Genomic DNA, 15,317 nt, shown 5'->3' with positions numbered 1-15,317 from the left:
CAAGGATTCCTTGCTTGTACCTTCTGTCTGACACAGACTACAAATGTGGAGTCTTCAATCTATGTTTTTCTTGACTCTGTCATTACTAAGGATTTTTTTTTTTTGTCCCTCCTTTCTTTCTCCTCTTTAGGTGAACGAAATTTATCATGATGAATCCCTGGGTATCCACATAAATGTTGTGCTGGTTCGTATGATGATGTTGGGTTATGCCAAGGTAAATAAACCAGGTGAAGGGTTCACCTGTCTTCCACACTCAAACATCTTTTATGGGTCAGTGGAACAGGATTTTATGATCCACTCCAAATATTGTACAAGGCTATAATGGGTTTCATTTGGTTTGGACTTAGCATGCCATATGATCTCAGTCATTGTGGTTCGTTCAATAAGCCATGATTAAAACAACTCATGGCTGCCCAATCTATGTTACTCAATTCATATATCATGCTTAGCAATGCTACACTTGATCTTGGCCAAAAGGTTGAGATACTATGTACTGGTTTGCTTTATGGTTTATTAAATAAGCCACAATTGGCTGGATCCACTTCGTAGTGAGATTTGGTGATATTTATATTTCAAATTTGGTGAGCAAATTTGAAATATAAATAAATATATAAATAAATATGATAGAGTATTGATAATCATAGTGACTCAGTAGAATATGTGCAGGGAAAGGTTTCATTCATTCATTCATTCATTCATTCATTCATTCATTCATTCATTCAATTTATATACCACCCATCTCCTCCAGAGGGTGACTCTGGACAGCTTACAATTAAAAACCAAGACAATAAAAACAATAAAAATATAAATATCCCCCAATTAAAATCACAAGTAACAATTCTATAAAAGCCAATATACAATTCAAGATGATGGGGGGAGCATTATCAATCATCCAGGTTTTTTGTTATCTTGCTTTTTTAAAGTCAAGGCTTTTAAGAATATAGTTGGAAATGTCATTTTTTCCCCAAGTGTATCAATACCTCCATGTTTGGCATATCACCACTCATTATTTGAATTTGCTCTTATCCACCCCCAGGAGGATACTGATAACATCCAGCACCCCAAGACCACACCATAAGAATTTGCAAGCAAAATGTATGATCTTCAGCTGTGCTGTTTGAGGTTGTTTTCTCAAAAATAAAGATAGAAATCGGCCCCTCCCTGGGGCTTCCCGCACCCATCACAGCCTTAAAAAAACTGAAAAAGAAAAAAAGAGGGTCCCTCCTTTCAGTGATGTCAGCACCCTTCTGGTGATGTCATCTGTGGTCCTCCAGTAGATCAAAGTATCACGTTGTAGCCCCAACCCTGAGGAAATGGCCTCCCCAGACCATAATGTATCCAGTGCCTCTTGTTTGCCTTCCTGTAAAAAAAACCCCAAACACTGGATGCTGACATCGGATAGAGAAATAAATATGCCTATTGTTACACAGCATTTATTGTCAATTATTCATTTAGAACACTGCTACATTATTTAACAAAACAACATCTGATGGCTTGGGTGTCTTCCACCTAAGCTATTAAATATTTATCCTGTACTTTTGCATTGGCACACAACTCTTGTGTATATACGGTACGTCTTGGGCTTCCGGGGCAGTGTGCTAGAGGGTATACATTTAGCGGTCACTGTCCTCAGATTCATTTCCCAAAAGGAATACCTTCTCTTCCAGTAGTTTGGAATATCAGCAAAACATTCTTGTTTGGTTTGCCCGGATGAGCATCTGGTCTTGCTCATGGAATGTTTGCTCCAGCTGAAGGACCCCAAGCTCATTATTTTGAGAGAGAATATAAACGTTTGAGATAATGGATCCTGCAAAGTCTCTAATATGCATCTTTCCCAAGCAGATCCAAGTACTTGGAACTAAAAAAAAAAAAAAAGATAGGGGCGGGGGCATGTTTGAAGCAGAGGAGGCCATTCCCAATATAAATCTATGCTTACAAAGTGCAAAGATTCACAAAACTAAATCCTGATCCAGCCTGGACAGCAGCCACTCTCTTCTCAGAGGTAGTTCATAAAAATCAATACGCACTCAGGAAAATGAGATAAGAATCCATTTAGATTCTGGAATGTTACAGAAAAGGTGATTTAGGGTGAAGTTGTTCTTAGTGATACATTTGGTTCTCTTAAGACATGGTCCCCGTGGGTGCTAATTTATGTGAAGGCCTCTGCCTGCTGCTTGAAAAGGTTTCTCTGTCTTGTGCTGTACTTCCATCACTGCAATTCCATCAGCTCATCAGGAAGACAGTAGTAGTACAAGGATCTACCCATCTCTCCCTCCCTCTCTCTCTTTACCGCTACCTCTCTCTCTCTCTATCATCTGTCATCCATCCATCCATCCATCCATCCATCCATCCATCCATCCATCCATCCATCCATCCATCCATCCATCTATCTATCTATCTATCTATCTATCTATCTATCTATCTATCTATCTATCTATCTATCTATCTATCTAGGGTTCTAGGCTACTCCAGCCACAACCAACTCTGAGCAGCGCACAGCTCCCCCTCTGAAACTCAGATTAACAAAATGCAATTAACAAATCACATCTGCTAATTGTTCCTTGTTCCCTATTAGTGTGATGCAGCACTTCAGTTTTGAAGGCATAAAAGAGCAAGCAGGATGGGGAAAAGGAACAGGATCTTTCTAGACACACATACACAATTATTCTCTATTTACAGTATTATTTAATATATACAGTGGCCTTAGCTTAACAAACTATACACACAGAGTTTTACACAGACAATTTCAGATGGAGTTTTTTACACTGTTTTACCTGCTTCACTCCCACCTTCACATGCAGTAAGTTGTATCTGTGCTTTCCCTTCTGAGCTCCCTTCCATCCTAGAGAAGAGGCAAACGTAACTTTTTTCTGGGCTTCAGACATTCCAGCCCCTTTGTCAAGCTGTCCCAGCTGATGCCTGATCTGTTGTCCAAAATTGCAGGCCTTTCCAACAGATAGTTGCTCAGCAGATCACTCTCTCTGTTCCTGTTTGCTTTTGTTGGGTCTCCCAATTGCAGATTCCTCCTCCTCAAGACACACCATATCACCTGTCCACACCATACAAAAACAAGTCTAGGAATGTCCCACAACCGCATCCTCCATTACTTAAAATGTCTGCCCTCTGTTACTTAATGCTTCAGCCCTTTTATATGTATACAGCTACAGTATAAGCAGATGTGCCTGCATCCAGATGTTTTACTTCAGCATGAAGCGTCTTAGTGTCTACATGACACTGAGCCAGATTTTTGCCCATGGAAGGGAAACTTTAACCTTGGGGCCAGTCCACCTTCCCGAGTCTCTCAAGGCACCACAGCCCACCGGTGGAGTGTCTGTCTGCAACTCCTCAAACTAAATGCATTTTTCCCAGAGATCATGCAGCCCCTGCAGTCATGTGAACCTAGGAAACATTGCAATTGCTTTAAGGAATTACAGTCAAGAGCCATGATTGTACCCTGCTTGTGCTGTAGCAGCTTTCTGCCCTGGAATCCAAAATCCTAATATTCATTGGAGAGCAGCTGCATTCTAGAGAATTTGAGATGGTTAGGCAATAGCTTCAGCTTGGCCTGAAGAGCGACAAGTTTTTAAACAAGAAATTTAAAGGGCTTAAGGGATGTTGCTAATCTAACCAGCCATGATGGAAACAGTAGGTCGGTTTGTGACCTGTTTGTACATTACATTCTTTCCTAGTCCATCAGCCTAATTGAACGAGGAAATCCATCAAGAAGCCTCGAGAATGTGTGTCGTTGGGCATATCAGCAACAAAAAACAGACCCCAGTCATTCAGAACATCATGATCATGCTATCTTTCTAACCAGGCAAGATTTTGGACCAGCTGGAATGCAAGGTAGAGTGCTCAAGTACACACCCACAACTTTCAGAGAGACTCATTCAAAACCCACTTCGGCTTTCCATATTAGAGCGGCTAGATCTTTGGAAATTCAAGTTACTTCTCCTCTGTATCCTGGACACTCTGCGCTTCACAACTTTTGCCTTAGGTTATAACAATTTCATTTGTCTCAGCTTTCTTCAGTCTTCTTCAAACTGCCATCCTTTAGATGTGTAGGAAAGCAATATCCAGGCTTTCCAACCAACATGGCCAGTTCTGAGAACTGCAGTCCCATTCCATCTATAGAATGCTAAATTAGAGAAGGTTGACTTGAGTTTGGAGGCTGGGGACAGAAAGATGGTTCCTTGTCCCCCTCATGCCAACTGTATGTTTTCTGGAAGGTGGTGTTGGCAGCTGTGCTCACTGATAGATGTCATGTTCTTTTCTTCCTACCCTAAAGATGTCAGAGCCAGACCAAAGCACAACTTCCTGCTTCTGCTGTCACTCAGGTGACATTCTTTCTAAGCTAAAATGGAGTGAAGGCGGCAGTTAGAAACTTTTGCTCTGGGTTTTGGGAGGAGAAGAACTAGGAACTAAGAACTAGGCATTAAGCAGTCAGCAGAGGACAACATCAGCCCAGTCTTATCTGAGCTCTGAAGTGAAGCAACATTGGACTTGGTTGACATTTGAAAATATGAAAGCTGTCATTGAGACTGGACAGTCAGAAAAAAACATGCCAGAAGGTCATGGCAAACCACTTCCATATTGTTGCCAAGAAAACTCTCTGGGCATGTCCGTGAGGTCACAATGAGTCCAGCTCAGCTTGAGACCATCTTTCTCAGCAGTGAGCCCAGGTAAACATTTCGTTCCGGGCCTCAGATATTCTGGTCTGAGATATTCTTTGATAAAATTAAGTTTCAAAAAGCTGGAAAGTACTCTTAAGTGGAAGAGTGAAATGAAGCAGGACTCTTGCAATGACTTGTTGAATGACCTCTGATAAGAACAGCTTCAAAGAAGTCAACCTTGCAGCAAGCGAATACCGTAAAGCAATGTTGATAGTGTGCTTTAGTAGACAGCCCACTTCCATGCCAGAATAAACTCTCAACTCAGAGCACATAATCCCAAAGAGACAAGCCGAGAAGAGCCCTTTCTAAACTGCTCAGCTTTCCATTAATATGGGTGCTTGGTGATGCTTTGCTAAAGAGGTTTTGTTTTCTGTGCCTTCAAGCCAGTCTTGACTCCTGGTGACTGCCCAGACAAGTCCCTGCAACTTTCTTGGCAATAGTTCAGAAGTGGTTTGCTGTTGCCTCCTTTCTAGTGCCGAGAGAGAGGGACTGGCCCAGAGTCACCCAGCTGGCTTTGTGCCTAAGGCAGGGCTAGCATTCGGTCTCCCGGTTTCTAGCCTGGAGCCTTAACCGCTACACCAACGGGGTCCCACTAAAGAGGTAGCACCTCTCAACCTCCAGTCCCCTAAGTTCTCAACTCTAAAACTTAGAAGCCAAAATTTAGCCATATAAGCCTAGTTAAACCAACAAACAATCCAATTTTCGGTGGGAGCAAGGTTTGTTTTTGTTTTTTAAATAAAGGTAGAAATGGAAATCAAAGACCTCTCAGGGGCCAAGGAAGTCCCAAGCTCCCCAAATGGTCCCACATTTGGTCATGTCGCTGCCAAAAATTTGTTGGCAATATGCCAGGTCTTCAGAGGAGGGGCGGAGAAAGTTTTTAAGGGTGGAAGTGGGAATTGCCTCACTCTCAGAGGCTTGTCAGCTTTGCGAGGTAGTCCAAGCAAGAAGCACACCCAGGAGTAGTAGTTCTATCTTTATTGTAAGGTTACATTAACAGAATCTTGCAAGTCTGAAAATACATCTCTCCCCCTCACCTTTACAATCCAAGAAACTAGGGAGGGTCCCTCTGGAGACATTTGCCACATCCACATTCCTTCTGCGGGCTCAGCTGCCTCTTGTCTAACTTGTTTACTGTGCAGCTCTTCCACCTGTCACCCAAGGTCATTCCCACATAGCATTACATTCCTGTTCCCATTCCCACATTCAACTCCCTCCCCCAAAGGACTAAAAATGCCCCCCAAATCAGAACCTCCTCTTTCTGTGAGGTCACTACTCTTTTGATGAAGTCACCTGCAACCTTGCACCTGATTGGGGATTCACCTTGCAACTCCCAACGCTGGGAAAATTGTCCACCCTTGCATTACAAAGTTGGAAGAGAAGCTTTGCATGAGCTTTGGATGAATTTGGAGTTGAGAATCTTTGGGTCAGAGGATTTCAGGTAGCTAAACCAAGAAAAAGTATTTAACAAGGGTTATTGGAGAAGCTCTGTCAGACTCTTTTGTCCACCCCAGGTCTTTTTGCATCACACAAGGTCTCATTCAATGAAAGGAATTGAGCAGAAATTCATGAAAAATGACATGCATTGACATTTGACAAAATAACACCATAAGGTCCCATATGGAGATATTACATTGTGAATAACAGTACTGATGTTAGAACTTCTTATGTATTTTTGTAGCAGAGGGACTAGCCTCCATATAGAAGGATAACATACACCTCAAAGCTCATGAATAAATGTTTTTTTTAATCCTAGATTAAAGCTTCAGAACAGCTGCTGGCTGTTAACAGCATTGTTACTCTTCACTTGCTTGCTTTGAAAACATCCCAGTTTTTTATGTGCTCCACAGGATACGCTCCCGTCACAGGCATGTGTCACCCAGTGAGAAGCTGCACTCTTAATCATGAAGATGGATTTTCTTCAGCTTTTGTGGTTGCCCATGAAACTGGCCATGTGTAAGTCTCAGTATAAAACAGGATTATCACCTGGCAGTTCCTGGACTAAATCAAGCCCTGATATATTGTACCTCTCTTCCCCCAACCCAACTTTGCAGCTGGAGAAGTCCATAACAGGTATTAGCCATGACTCCTTAAAATTGTTACAGCAAACTAGATTACTTATTAATTACTGATTCTATATTCTACCTTCAAGGTCATACCTGGTACATAGTACCTTTAGGTGAGCTATCATCTAATGGGAGTCAGATGTGTTGGTTTCCAATTTTTTCTTGCATTTATGGCTTGGTTTGCAGACCATTGGGAAAAAGAAATTTATGATAAAGTTGAGGTATAACTCATCAATTTGTTGCAATGTTCCTACCTTTTTTCTTTTCCTTTTCTCCCTCTCCAAAGCTCTGTGGAAAAGTGATATGTGATCATTCAGTGGCATTGCAAAGTGGAACTGGGCAGTAGGTCATGCCAAGCCAATGATTGTCATCCCACTTCCTTTTTACTCATATACTCCTCATCTAACAGGTCAAATCTGTTACATCATGATTTTCTAGTTTGATCTTCTCCAAGTTAGTGCCCCTGTTTGTTTTGGAATGCAATCTGCATCATCCCAGCCATTAGCCAAGATGACTGGAGTTGATGGGAATTGTAATCCAAATCATCTGGAAGATAGCAGGTGATGTAGACTGCTAACCCCCATTTTCAGTCTGAATTAGCAGAGGACAGAACCATGCAAGGAACTCTAGTGATGGGTTCAGTTTTACAAAATCAAAGAAGCATCAACTAGTCTGACTGTCATGGTTTCTTTCTGGGGAACTGAAAGAACACATCGTTCTTAGCATCAGCACATGGCAACAACTTTAACAAGGTTGACCTGGCTTGCGCTGTATTTCATCCTACTAATCAGAGTGTTCAACACATTTTCTAACAATCTTCTCTATTCTGGTTGCTTCCAGTCTGCACCTTCCCTCAGCCATCCCAAATTATGGCTGAGGAAGGAGGGCAATTATAGTCCAATCCATCTGAAAGCGTGCTTAGATGTTTCCAATCAGTCTCCTCTTTCCTCACCCACAGTTAATTCTGACATGTTGTTCTTTGATTCAGGCTAGGGATGGAGCACGATGGACAAGGGAACCGATGTGGGGATGAGACAGCGATGGGAAGTGTCATGGCTCCATTGGTGCAAGCAGCTTTCCACCGATACCACTGGTCCCGTTGTAGTGGCCAGGAACTCAAAAGATACATACAGTAAGGACCAACCTCTTCTAACAGATACTCTATGCCTCTATTGGCAGGCAGAAAATATCTAGACCAAGACAGAAAAGCTAGGAATAGTATCATCTGGTCAAGGTCCAACAAAGATGTAAATCTGAACTGGAAAAATGCATCATCAGATCAAGACAAATGATGGCCACCAGAGGCAGAACCATTGAGATCAACACTGGCTCCTCATTCCTTCTCTGCTTGTGTAGTGTCTCTCACCAAGTCATGGCATGAATCAGAAGGCTTCATCCCAAGAAGCCATCAGTATTGTTTTAAGTAGTGGCAGTGAGACTATGGATGCACTGCTCAGATGGCCCACTGTTTGGTGTTGGGCATACTTCCCATTTACACTCATTTTAGACAAGAGATGGGAAGCCAGTGGTTAACATGGCCTTACATATCCTTTTCTGCAGCTCCTGGAGCCTCTTCTGAACAGTTTGCCAGTTTTCACTAGCCTAACTGCCAAAAGTCAGCAGCGTAGTTGCCAAAAAATGGTGATGCGGTCTGCCACTGTTTTGTGGTAGGAAGCAGAAAATCAACTGTAATAAAAGCCTTAAAATAGCTTAATACTGTTAAGAAAAAGAAAGCAAGAAGACCTTACCCTCACCCCATTAAAAACCTGGAAAATATAGAAACATGCACAGAAAATTATCACTCTGCATGGTGTGGTCACATCCACTTTACATCTTTACCCCACTCACAGAGACCCTTGAAATCCAGCCCACAAATTTAATTATTGCCCACCCTTCTTTTAAACCATCCAAAATGGTTTCACCCCAAATTTGGGGAAATAGCTTGGTTTACTTTGAGCTTGGATATGAACAAAGTAATTTAGGAGTGTGATTCCTGCACAAATAGACCCTCCATGTTCTGCAACTAGTGGGCGGTGAAGATAGTAATTTCTGAACGCGATCACGGAATTTGAGGGCAAGAAGTGATCACGTACTTCAGCGTTGGACTAATGGAATGATGCCCCATTTAGCACCTGCCTTGCAATTGGCAAGAGTAATGCACATAGTTCAGCTAGTCACATAGGAAATGTATACAGGAAATATCATCTCCACCTTTCCCCGCTGATTTTTGAATTGCTTTTGTGCCCTCTAGTGTTGGTGCCATGCATCAATGGGAAAGACTCTACAGTTCTCCAAATTTACAGTGTAAATAGGATGAGCTATGCTTGGTGGCCATAGCACAATTGGATACAATAAATCCTACATTTTTTAATAAATAATTTCTTTTTAAAAAAGGCCCCCAAATCTCATTACTCTGAGATGCAAGTGATTTTCTGTGAACACTCCAAACCTTGTAAGTGACCTGCAAGAACTTTAACATCTTGTAAGCGTTCAAGTGAGAACACCAGCAGTGTTATTTCAAAAATGATTGCAATTGATAAAATAATAATCATTTGGGGGTTTGGAGTCACTACTTAGGGATTTTGCAGGTGCTAATCCTTGGTTAAAAAATGAATAAGAGAAAATCAATTTTAGAAATAACTAGATACTTAAGTAACATAATCCATGAGACTAGGAAAACCACATTCTGGTTGAGGTATGAGCTGTGGCAGCATTCATAGCTGACAACCTTGTCTTTCTCCTTTGGTTTCTCACACAGTTCTTATGATTGTCTCCTTGATGACCCTTTTGAGCATAATTGGCCCAAACTTCCTGAGCTGCCAGGGGTAAATTATTCCATGGATGAGCAATGTCGCTTTGATTTTGGAGTGGGCTACAAAATGTGCACTGCGGTATGTTTACCTTGGTTTCTATAAAGTAAGGCTGAATTATTGTTTCAATATCAAGGAACATCAGCCCAAATCTGACATGGTTGTGATGAAAGAAATTGTTCCTATATTTCTTTAGTCACATTTTCAGTGTAGGTGCTGCACGTTTGGGAGGGAGGTGGAGAAGGGACTGAAATTGGCTATCACTTTCAGTTTGACCACATCTGGATGGCTGGCAATTGTCATCTTTCTTCCACAACCCATCTCAGTTCAGAGAGGATCTTCCATTATTTCTTGGGTTTGCTCTACACTCTGTATCTCATACAAGCAACTAAAAATAACTATGGTGTCTCCCTTGTTTCAGTTTCGAACGTTTGACCCATGTAAACAGTTGTGGTGCAGTCATCCAGACAATCCCTATTTCTGCAAAACTAAAAAGGGCCCTCCACTTGATGGGACAGAATGTGCCCCTAGTAAAGTAAGTGAACGTGTGTTTTCAGGCTGAAATAATGCATGTATTTCAAGGGACTGAGCCAAGAGATGTTAGGATGCAAGGATCTTTCTCCTGTTAAAACTGTGAAATGTAATCGCTGGGTTTCTCTTCCCGTTGTGAAGGTACATGGGGAGTTGCTGTATACCACAGTAGACAGTCTCCTTTGATGACCTCCAGGTTTTACCTATCAACCTTTAGCATTGTTTTTTATTTTTATTTTAATATTATGCATGCATGCTGGGGGTTGAATCCCTGCATCTCTTGCATGCAAAGGTTGATTACTGAGGTCCATGTATCTCATGGGCTGACTAGTGCATCTGGAAGAAATAGGAGAAGGGCTGCTTACTTGTGTTAAAAGAAAAGTAAGAATGGTTCATGGGCTTCAATTATCTGAATAGATAAGACCTGCCACAATGTGGAGTTTTGCTGTTTGGTGCCTTCGTTCAGAAGATGCTGCCCTATTTCAAGTTCCCCCCTCCTCCAGTTTTCTATTCCTCTTTTGCAACAATAGGACAATATTCAGCCACTGAGCACAGGTGGTTCTCACTGGTTTGGTTGAAGTCCCTTGAAAGGATCCCCCCCTCCCCAATATTTTGGCAATATTAAGTGATGATATATTATGAAACATTTATTTAGAGAGGAGACAATTGCTTTTCTTCTCCACATCTTGCCCAAGGATCCTTCAAGTGGTTTGATTCCTTTTCCTAAGTAGGGACCAGTATCATCTTATGTTCTTCCTTGTCACAGCTGTTTGTTGTGTTGTATCTTACGGTATCCTTGAGTTGGATATTTTTCAAGGATGTGGCCTTCAAATATGTCTTTGATAGATTGTGGGTCCTGAGTGGTTCCTTATTGTTTCTTTTGTATGCTGGTATCACTGATAGGATCCTTTTCCAAATAGGTCTCATCCTCACAAGGGAGTTGTTGGATGGGATAGTCAACTATCCTTTAGACAATTTCTCAAGCCACTGGTCACCAGAGTCAAGTCATAGATTCATGGAGTTGGAAGGGATTGTAGAGGTCACCAATCAGTGCAAGATCTGTTAAAGTATTACAGAAGATGACTATCCAGCCTTGTTTGAAGACCTCCATGAAGGGGAATATACCATTACCTATTCTATGGCTTGGCAGGGACTTCTTCTGAATATCTAACCTGAATTTATTTTGCAAGCATTCCTGCTCTCCAGGGCAGCAGAAAATAAGTCCGCTCCCTCCTCTGTATGACAGCTCTGTAGATACATAAAGACAGCTATCATATCTCCCCTCAGTTTTCTGTTCTACCAGCTAAACATAGCCACTTTGTTCCAGCACTCCTCATAGCATTTAATTTCAGTTCTCACACCATGTACAGTATCTATACCTACATCTTTATATCCACCACCAACTTTTCAATGGAGATCAGTTGCCACATGTTCCAGGAGGAGCAAACCAAATTCTCAGATTTTCCAAGTTGAAAAAAGGAGGGACCAGAATGTTTTCTTTGCAGTCATCTTCCAGGGAAGGTACTATTATGGAACAAGGCCCCCCTAAAAGTTTTCTTTTTAATGGAATATGTGTTATTCTTTCTCCTCTCAGTGGTGCTATAAAGGTCACTGCATGTGGAAGAACACTAACCAGTTGAAACAAGATGGCAACTGGGGAGCTTGGACAAAATTTGGCTCCTGCTCGAGGACCTGCGGAACTGGGGTTCGCTTCAGAACAAGACAGTGCAACAATCCCATGTAAATCGGCGTAGCATTTGCTGCCATTTTTGCATGCACAGGATCTTTGAAATTGCATGTAGACTGCCATTTGATTCATATGTATATAGGGTCTACAGCAGGAATGGCCAACTTAAGGCCCAGAACTACATGTGTTTCCCGTTTTGCAGGCAGGACACATATGTGTATAAATTTAGTGTAAGCTCTAAAACAGGCTTTAAACAAAGGAAACCTCCATCCCTTCCCCAAACCTGAAAAATTGAAAATCCATATGTCCATATGTATGACTTATTCACAAAAAAAGTATCTAAGTTCCTGGACCAGCAGTGAAAAATAATGTCCATCCCTGGGCATAGGATTATCTCAAAAGATCAAATGTTACCAATTTCATAGAAGTTTACCAATGAACTTGGTCTCCACTTGTGTAAAATGAATACGCATATGAAGAATCTGGTTCACTTACAAGGGTTTGCCCAAAACTGGTGATGAGCTTTCTACAACTTGAAAACCTCCATGCTGGGAGATGTGCTGCAAAGTCTCTGGAGGACATTGGGTTGGATATGCACATAAACTCTTTTTATTGCCCTGTACTAATCTCCATCTAATCCAATATTGTGTAATCTCCAGGGTCTTAGTCTCCATCACTGGTTAGCTAATTCTTTACATTGGGGAAGCTGAGAATTGAATTTGGGACCATAGTAATACAAAGCAAGTGCTCTGCCATTGTAGAGAGTAAGGAAGATGACGTTGGTGAAAATATGCAAGACCCATTACCTAGGCAAAAGGGGCTGAAACATTTTTTAAATCCTGAGAAGTGAAATAACATTTGGAAGCAGCTCAGGCAGACATCTCCCTGATTCAGTGGAGTATAAAAAGAAGGAAGAGGAGGTCCAGCACAATCAGACTTGCAAGACGCTGTTATAGCCAATCTCAGTAAAAGTAGTTTTAGCCTTACTATGGAATTCACGTCTTGGTCTAGTCTACCTAGTGGGATTGACAACCACTGACTTATTATCCTTCCTGTAGCTATGGTAGACCATCAAGATGGAAAACCAGTCCAAATCAATGGGGAGAAGCTGGTGTTTAAGTACTGTATTATTAGACTCTCAACTGTAGCTCCCTTGAAATGTTGTTTAACTCTAATTGATCTTGCTAGCTCAAATTGATAGGAATCACATCCACCACAAAAATAATCTTTATGTTTTGATGTGGGAGAGTGGGGACCACAGTTAAATCCTGATTAATCTGATTTTATTTCTAATTTTTCCTTCTAAGGCCTGTTAACGGGGGTCAAGACTGTGCCGGTATCAACTTTGAATATCAGCTGTGCAACATGGATGAATGTCCAAAGCTTTATGAAGATTTCCGAGCCCAGCAGTGTCAACAGCGTAACTCCCATTTTGAATATCAAAACAGCAAACACCATTGGCTTCCATATGAGCATCCAGATGGTAAGCAATGTCTTTTCCCTGCTTCTGTTCTTCTATGGAAGAATGGTTTAAGTGTCACAAAGTAGGCAGAGAAAGTTATATAAGTTACTTACTGGCATATTATTGACTTCTTCCCAATACCTTGTCCTTTTCAAAACATTAAAAAACTAGTTCTAAATTGAATTATTTCATGAGTGGTAACAATAACCAGGTTTAATGCAGTAGCCAACAACCAAGTAAATACCATTACAAAACAATTCTTAATATTTCTAATAAAGATAGACCCAGTTGAGTTCAATAAGTCTTATATTCAACAACAGTAGCTTTAGCAAATAAATTTGGTTGTTCATTGAAAATTCTGGTATCATTTCAATGGGACAACATTCCACATAAACCAGAACAGCCTTTTTTGCATAATGAAATGCCCAGTTTCAAAATCCATTCCCATGGTTCCCATGAAGTTAGGAATATTCACGAAATGGAGAAGAAGGGAATAGATCAGTGTTGTCCAAACTTGGCCACTTTAAGATGAGTGGACTTCAACTCCCAGAATTCCCCAGAAGGAATAGGGTGGAGAAAGCATCTCAGAAGGGACCCTCCCTAGTTCTCTGAAAAGTAAAAGAGGGGAGAAATGTTTTCACACTTGCAAGATTCTGATACTGTAACTTTACAATAAAAGTGGTGTTAATACTCATGCTTTTGGGTTCCTGTCTGAACTACTTCAAAGGGCTGACACCAGCCAAGCTGATAGCCAGCACCACATCTCATGGTAAAATTGTAAATTGTTCCCAGTCTAAAACTCATAAAAGTAGTACTGCTTTTCTGCCCTCTGTAGCCACCAAGAGATGTCAACTTTACTGCCAGTCCAAGGAGACAGGTGATATTGCTTATATGAAACAACTAACCCACGATGGGACTCGCTGTTCATACAAAGACCCCTTCAGTATATGTGTCCGTGGAGAATGTGTGGTAAGTGATAGTCTTTCTATAAACTTTGGCCGCTCCAGCCTGATCCAGGAAACTTCACAAAAACTCTTAAGATGTATGTAGAAAATATTAACTTATCGTGGACATTTTAGGAATGCAGAAAAATAAGGGCAAAAGATTTCTTTACCAAAAGCTAAAATGGCCACAACAAAAAAGGAGTGAGTATAGCATTAATAAAAAGAAAACAGAATGAATTAATGGTAATTGCTGCTTGCAGAAAGGCCCAGTTTTACCTCTGGTATCTCCAGGTGGAACTGAGAAGAATTCAGTCTGAATCATGGAGAACCATTGTGTGTCCACAGTATGAAGCTACTTAGACCAATAGATGGGCTGTGGCAAGAGAGCTTCCTACAGACTTATGGCCATTTGCTGGGGAAAGAGCATGTAATGTTTTCAAGTTCTCTGAAGGCTTTGTTCTTCCTAGTTCTCCAAGAATTGTAGAATCTGAGTAGTGTTTTGTTGTGAGTTCCTTTGTTTTGGTAGTAGTGGATACTACTGCTACCATTACTACCTTACTTTCTGCTCTATCATCCTGCATGTTCTCCACCTCCCCCTGTTCCCTGATTTTTAAAAGCCCCTAGTTCTCTAGTTCTCCGTTTTACCTTTCTCTGGGTTTTCATTGAGGTGATGTACCAATAGAGAGATAAATGTATCAAGCAAGACAGGACACCACCCAACTGAGGTGAGAATTTTGCTGTGCGTATTTCCCCTTGGGAAGAAAATGACAACAATCTCTTTTCTGTCAAATTGTATAAGAATGCAGAAGGGTTTTTCAGCCCAACAGTCGTAAGATGAATCTTGGCAACAGATGCTATGCACCTTTCTGGCTTAGTGTTTAGGCTAATGTAATGAATTGCATCTGGAGTTGGTACATTTCCAACCGCATCTTCAGGCTTTTCTCAGTTCTGTTGATATGCTTCTCTCGGCAGAAAGTTGGGTGTGACAAAGAGATTGGGTCCAACAAAGCTGAAGACAAGTGTGGAGTATGTGGGGGAGATAACTCGCACTGCCGGACAGTGAAAGGGACCTTCACTAGAACCCCCAAGAAGCCTGGTAAGGATAACCCTATCTCTCTTCTTCTTTATTATTAGTTTCTATGTGGCA

At 41.3% G+C, this 15,317-nt stretch overlaps 1 protein-coding gene across 2 annotated transcripts in view; it reads left to right on the top strand.

The window, feature by feature from the left end:
- Positions 1–15,317, top strand: part of ADAMTS3 (ADAM metallopeptidase with thrombospondin type 1 motif 3) — a 124,849-nt gene that overhangs the window by 78,684 nt on the left and 30,848 nt on the right. For both annotated transcript variants that reach the window (XM_088133178.1, XM_088133177.1), the window contains exons 6-15: positions 131–214; positions 3,690–3,846; positions 6,521–6,626; positions 7,725–7,868; positions 9,495–9,627; positions 9,968–10,081; positions 11,672–11,817; positions 13,072–13,247; positions 14,062–14,195; positions 15,143–15,266. In XM_088133178.1, coding sequence (XP_087989304.1) covers positions 131–214; positions 3,690–3,846; positions 6,521–6,626; positions 7,725–7,868; positions 9,495–9,627; positions 9,968–10,081; positions 11,672–11,817; positions 13,072–13,247; positions 14,062–14,195; positions 15,143–15,266 — 1,318 coding nt within the window. The remainder of the gene's footprint in view (positions 1–130; positions 215–3,689; positions 3,847–6,520; positions 6,627–7,724; positions 7,869–9,494; positions 9,628–9,967; positions 10,082–11,671; positions 11,818–13,071; positions 13,248–14,061; positions 14,196–15,142; positions 15,267–15,317) is intronic.

This window comes from Python bivittatus, unplaced genomic scaffold (genome assembly GCF_059951505.1).
Source record: "Python bivittatus isolate LINGU-HERP-01145 unplaced genomic scaffold, Pbiv_v1 ctg000070_np1212, whole genome shotgun sequence".
Lineage (NCBI taxonomy): Eukaryota > Metazoa > Chordata > Lepidosauria > Squamata > Pythonidae > Python > Python bivittatus.
Note: the sequence above shows the minus strand (reverse complement) of the source record. Positions and strands in the feature narration are given on the sequence as shown.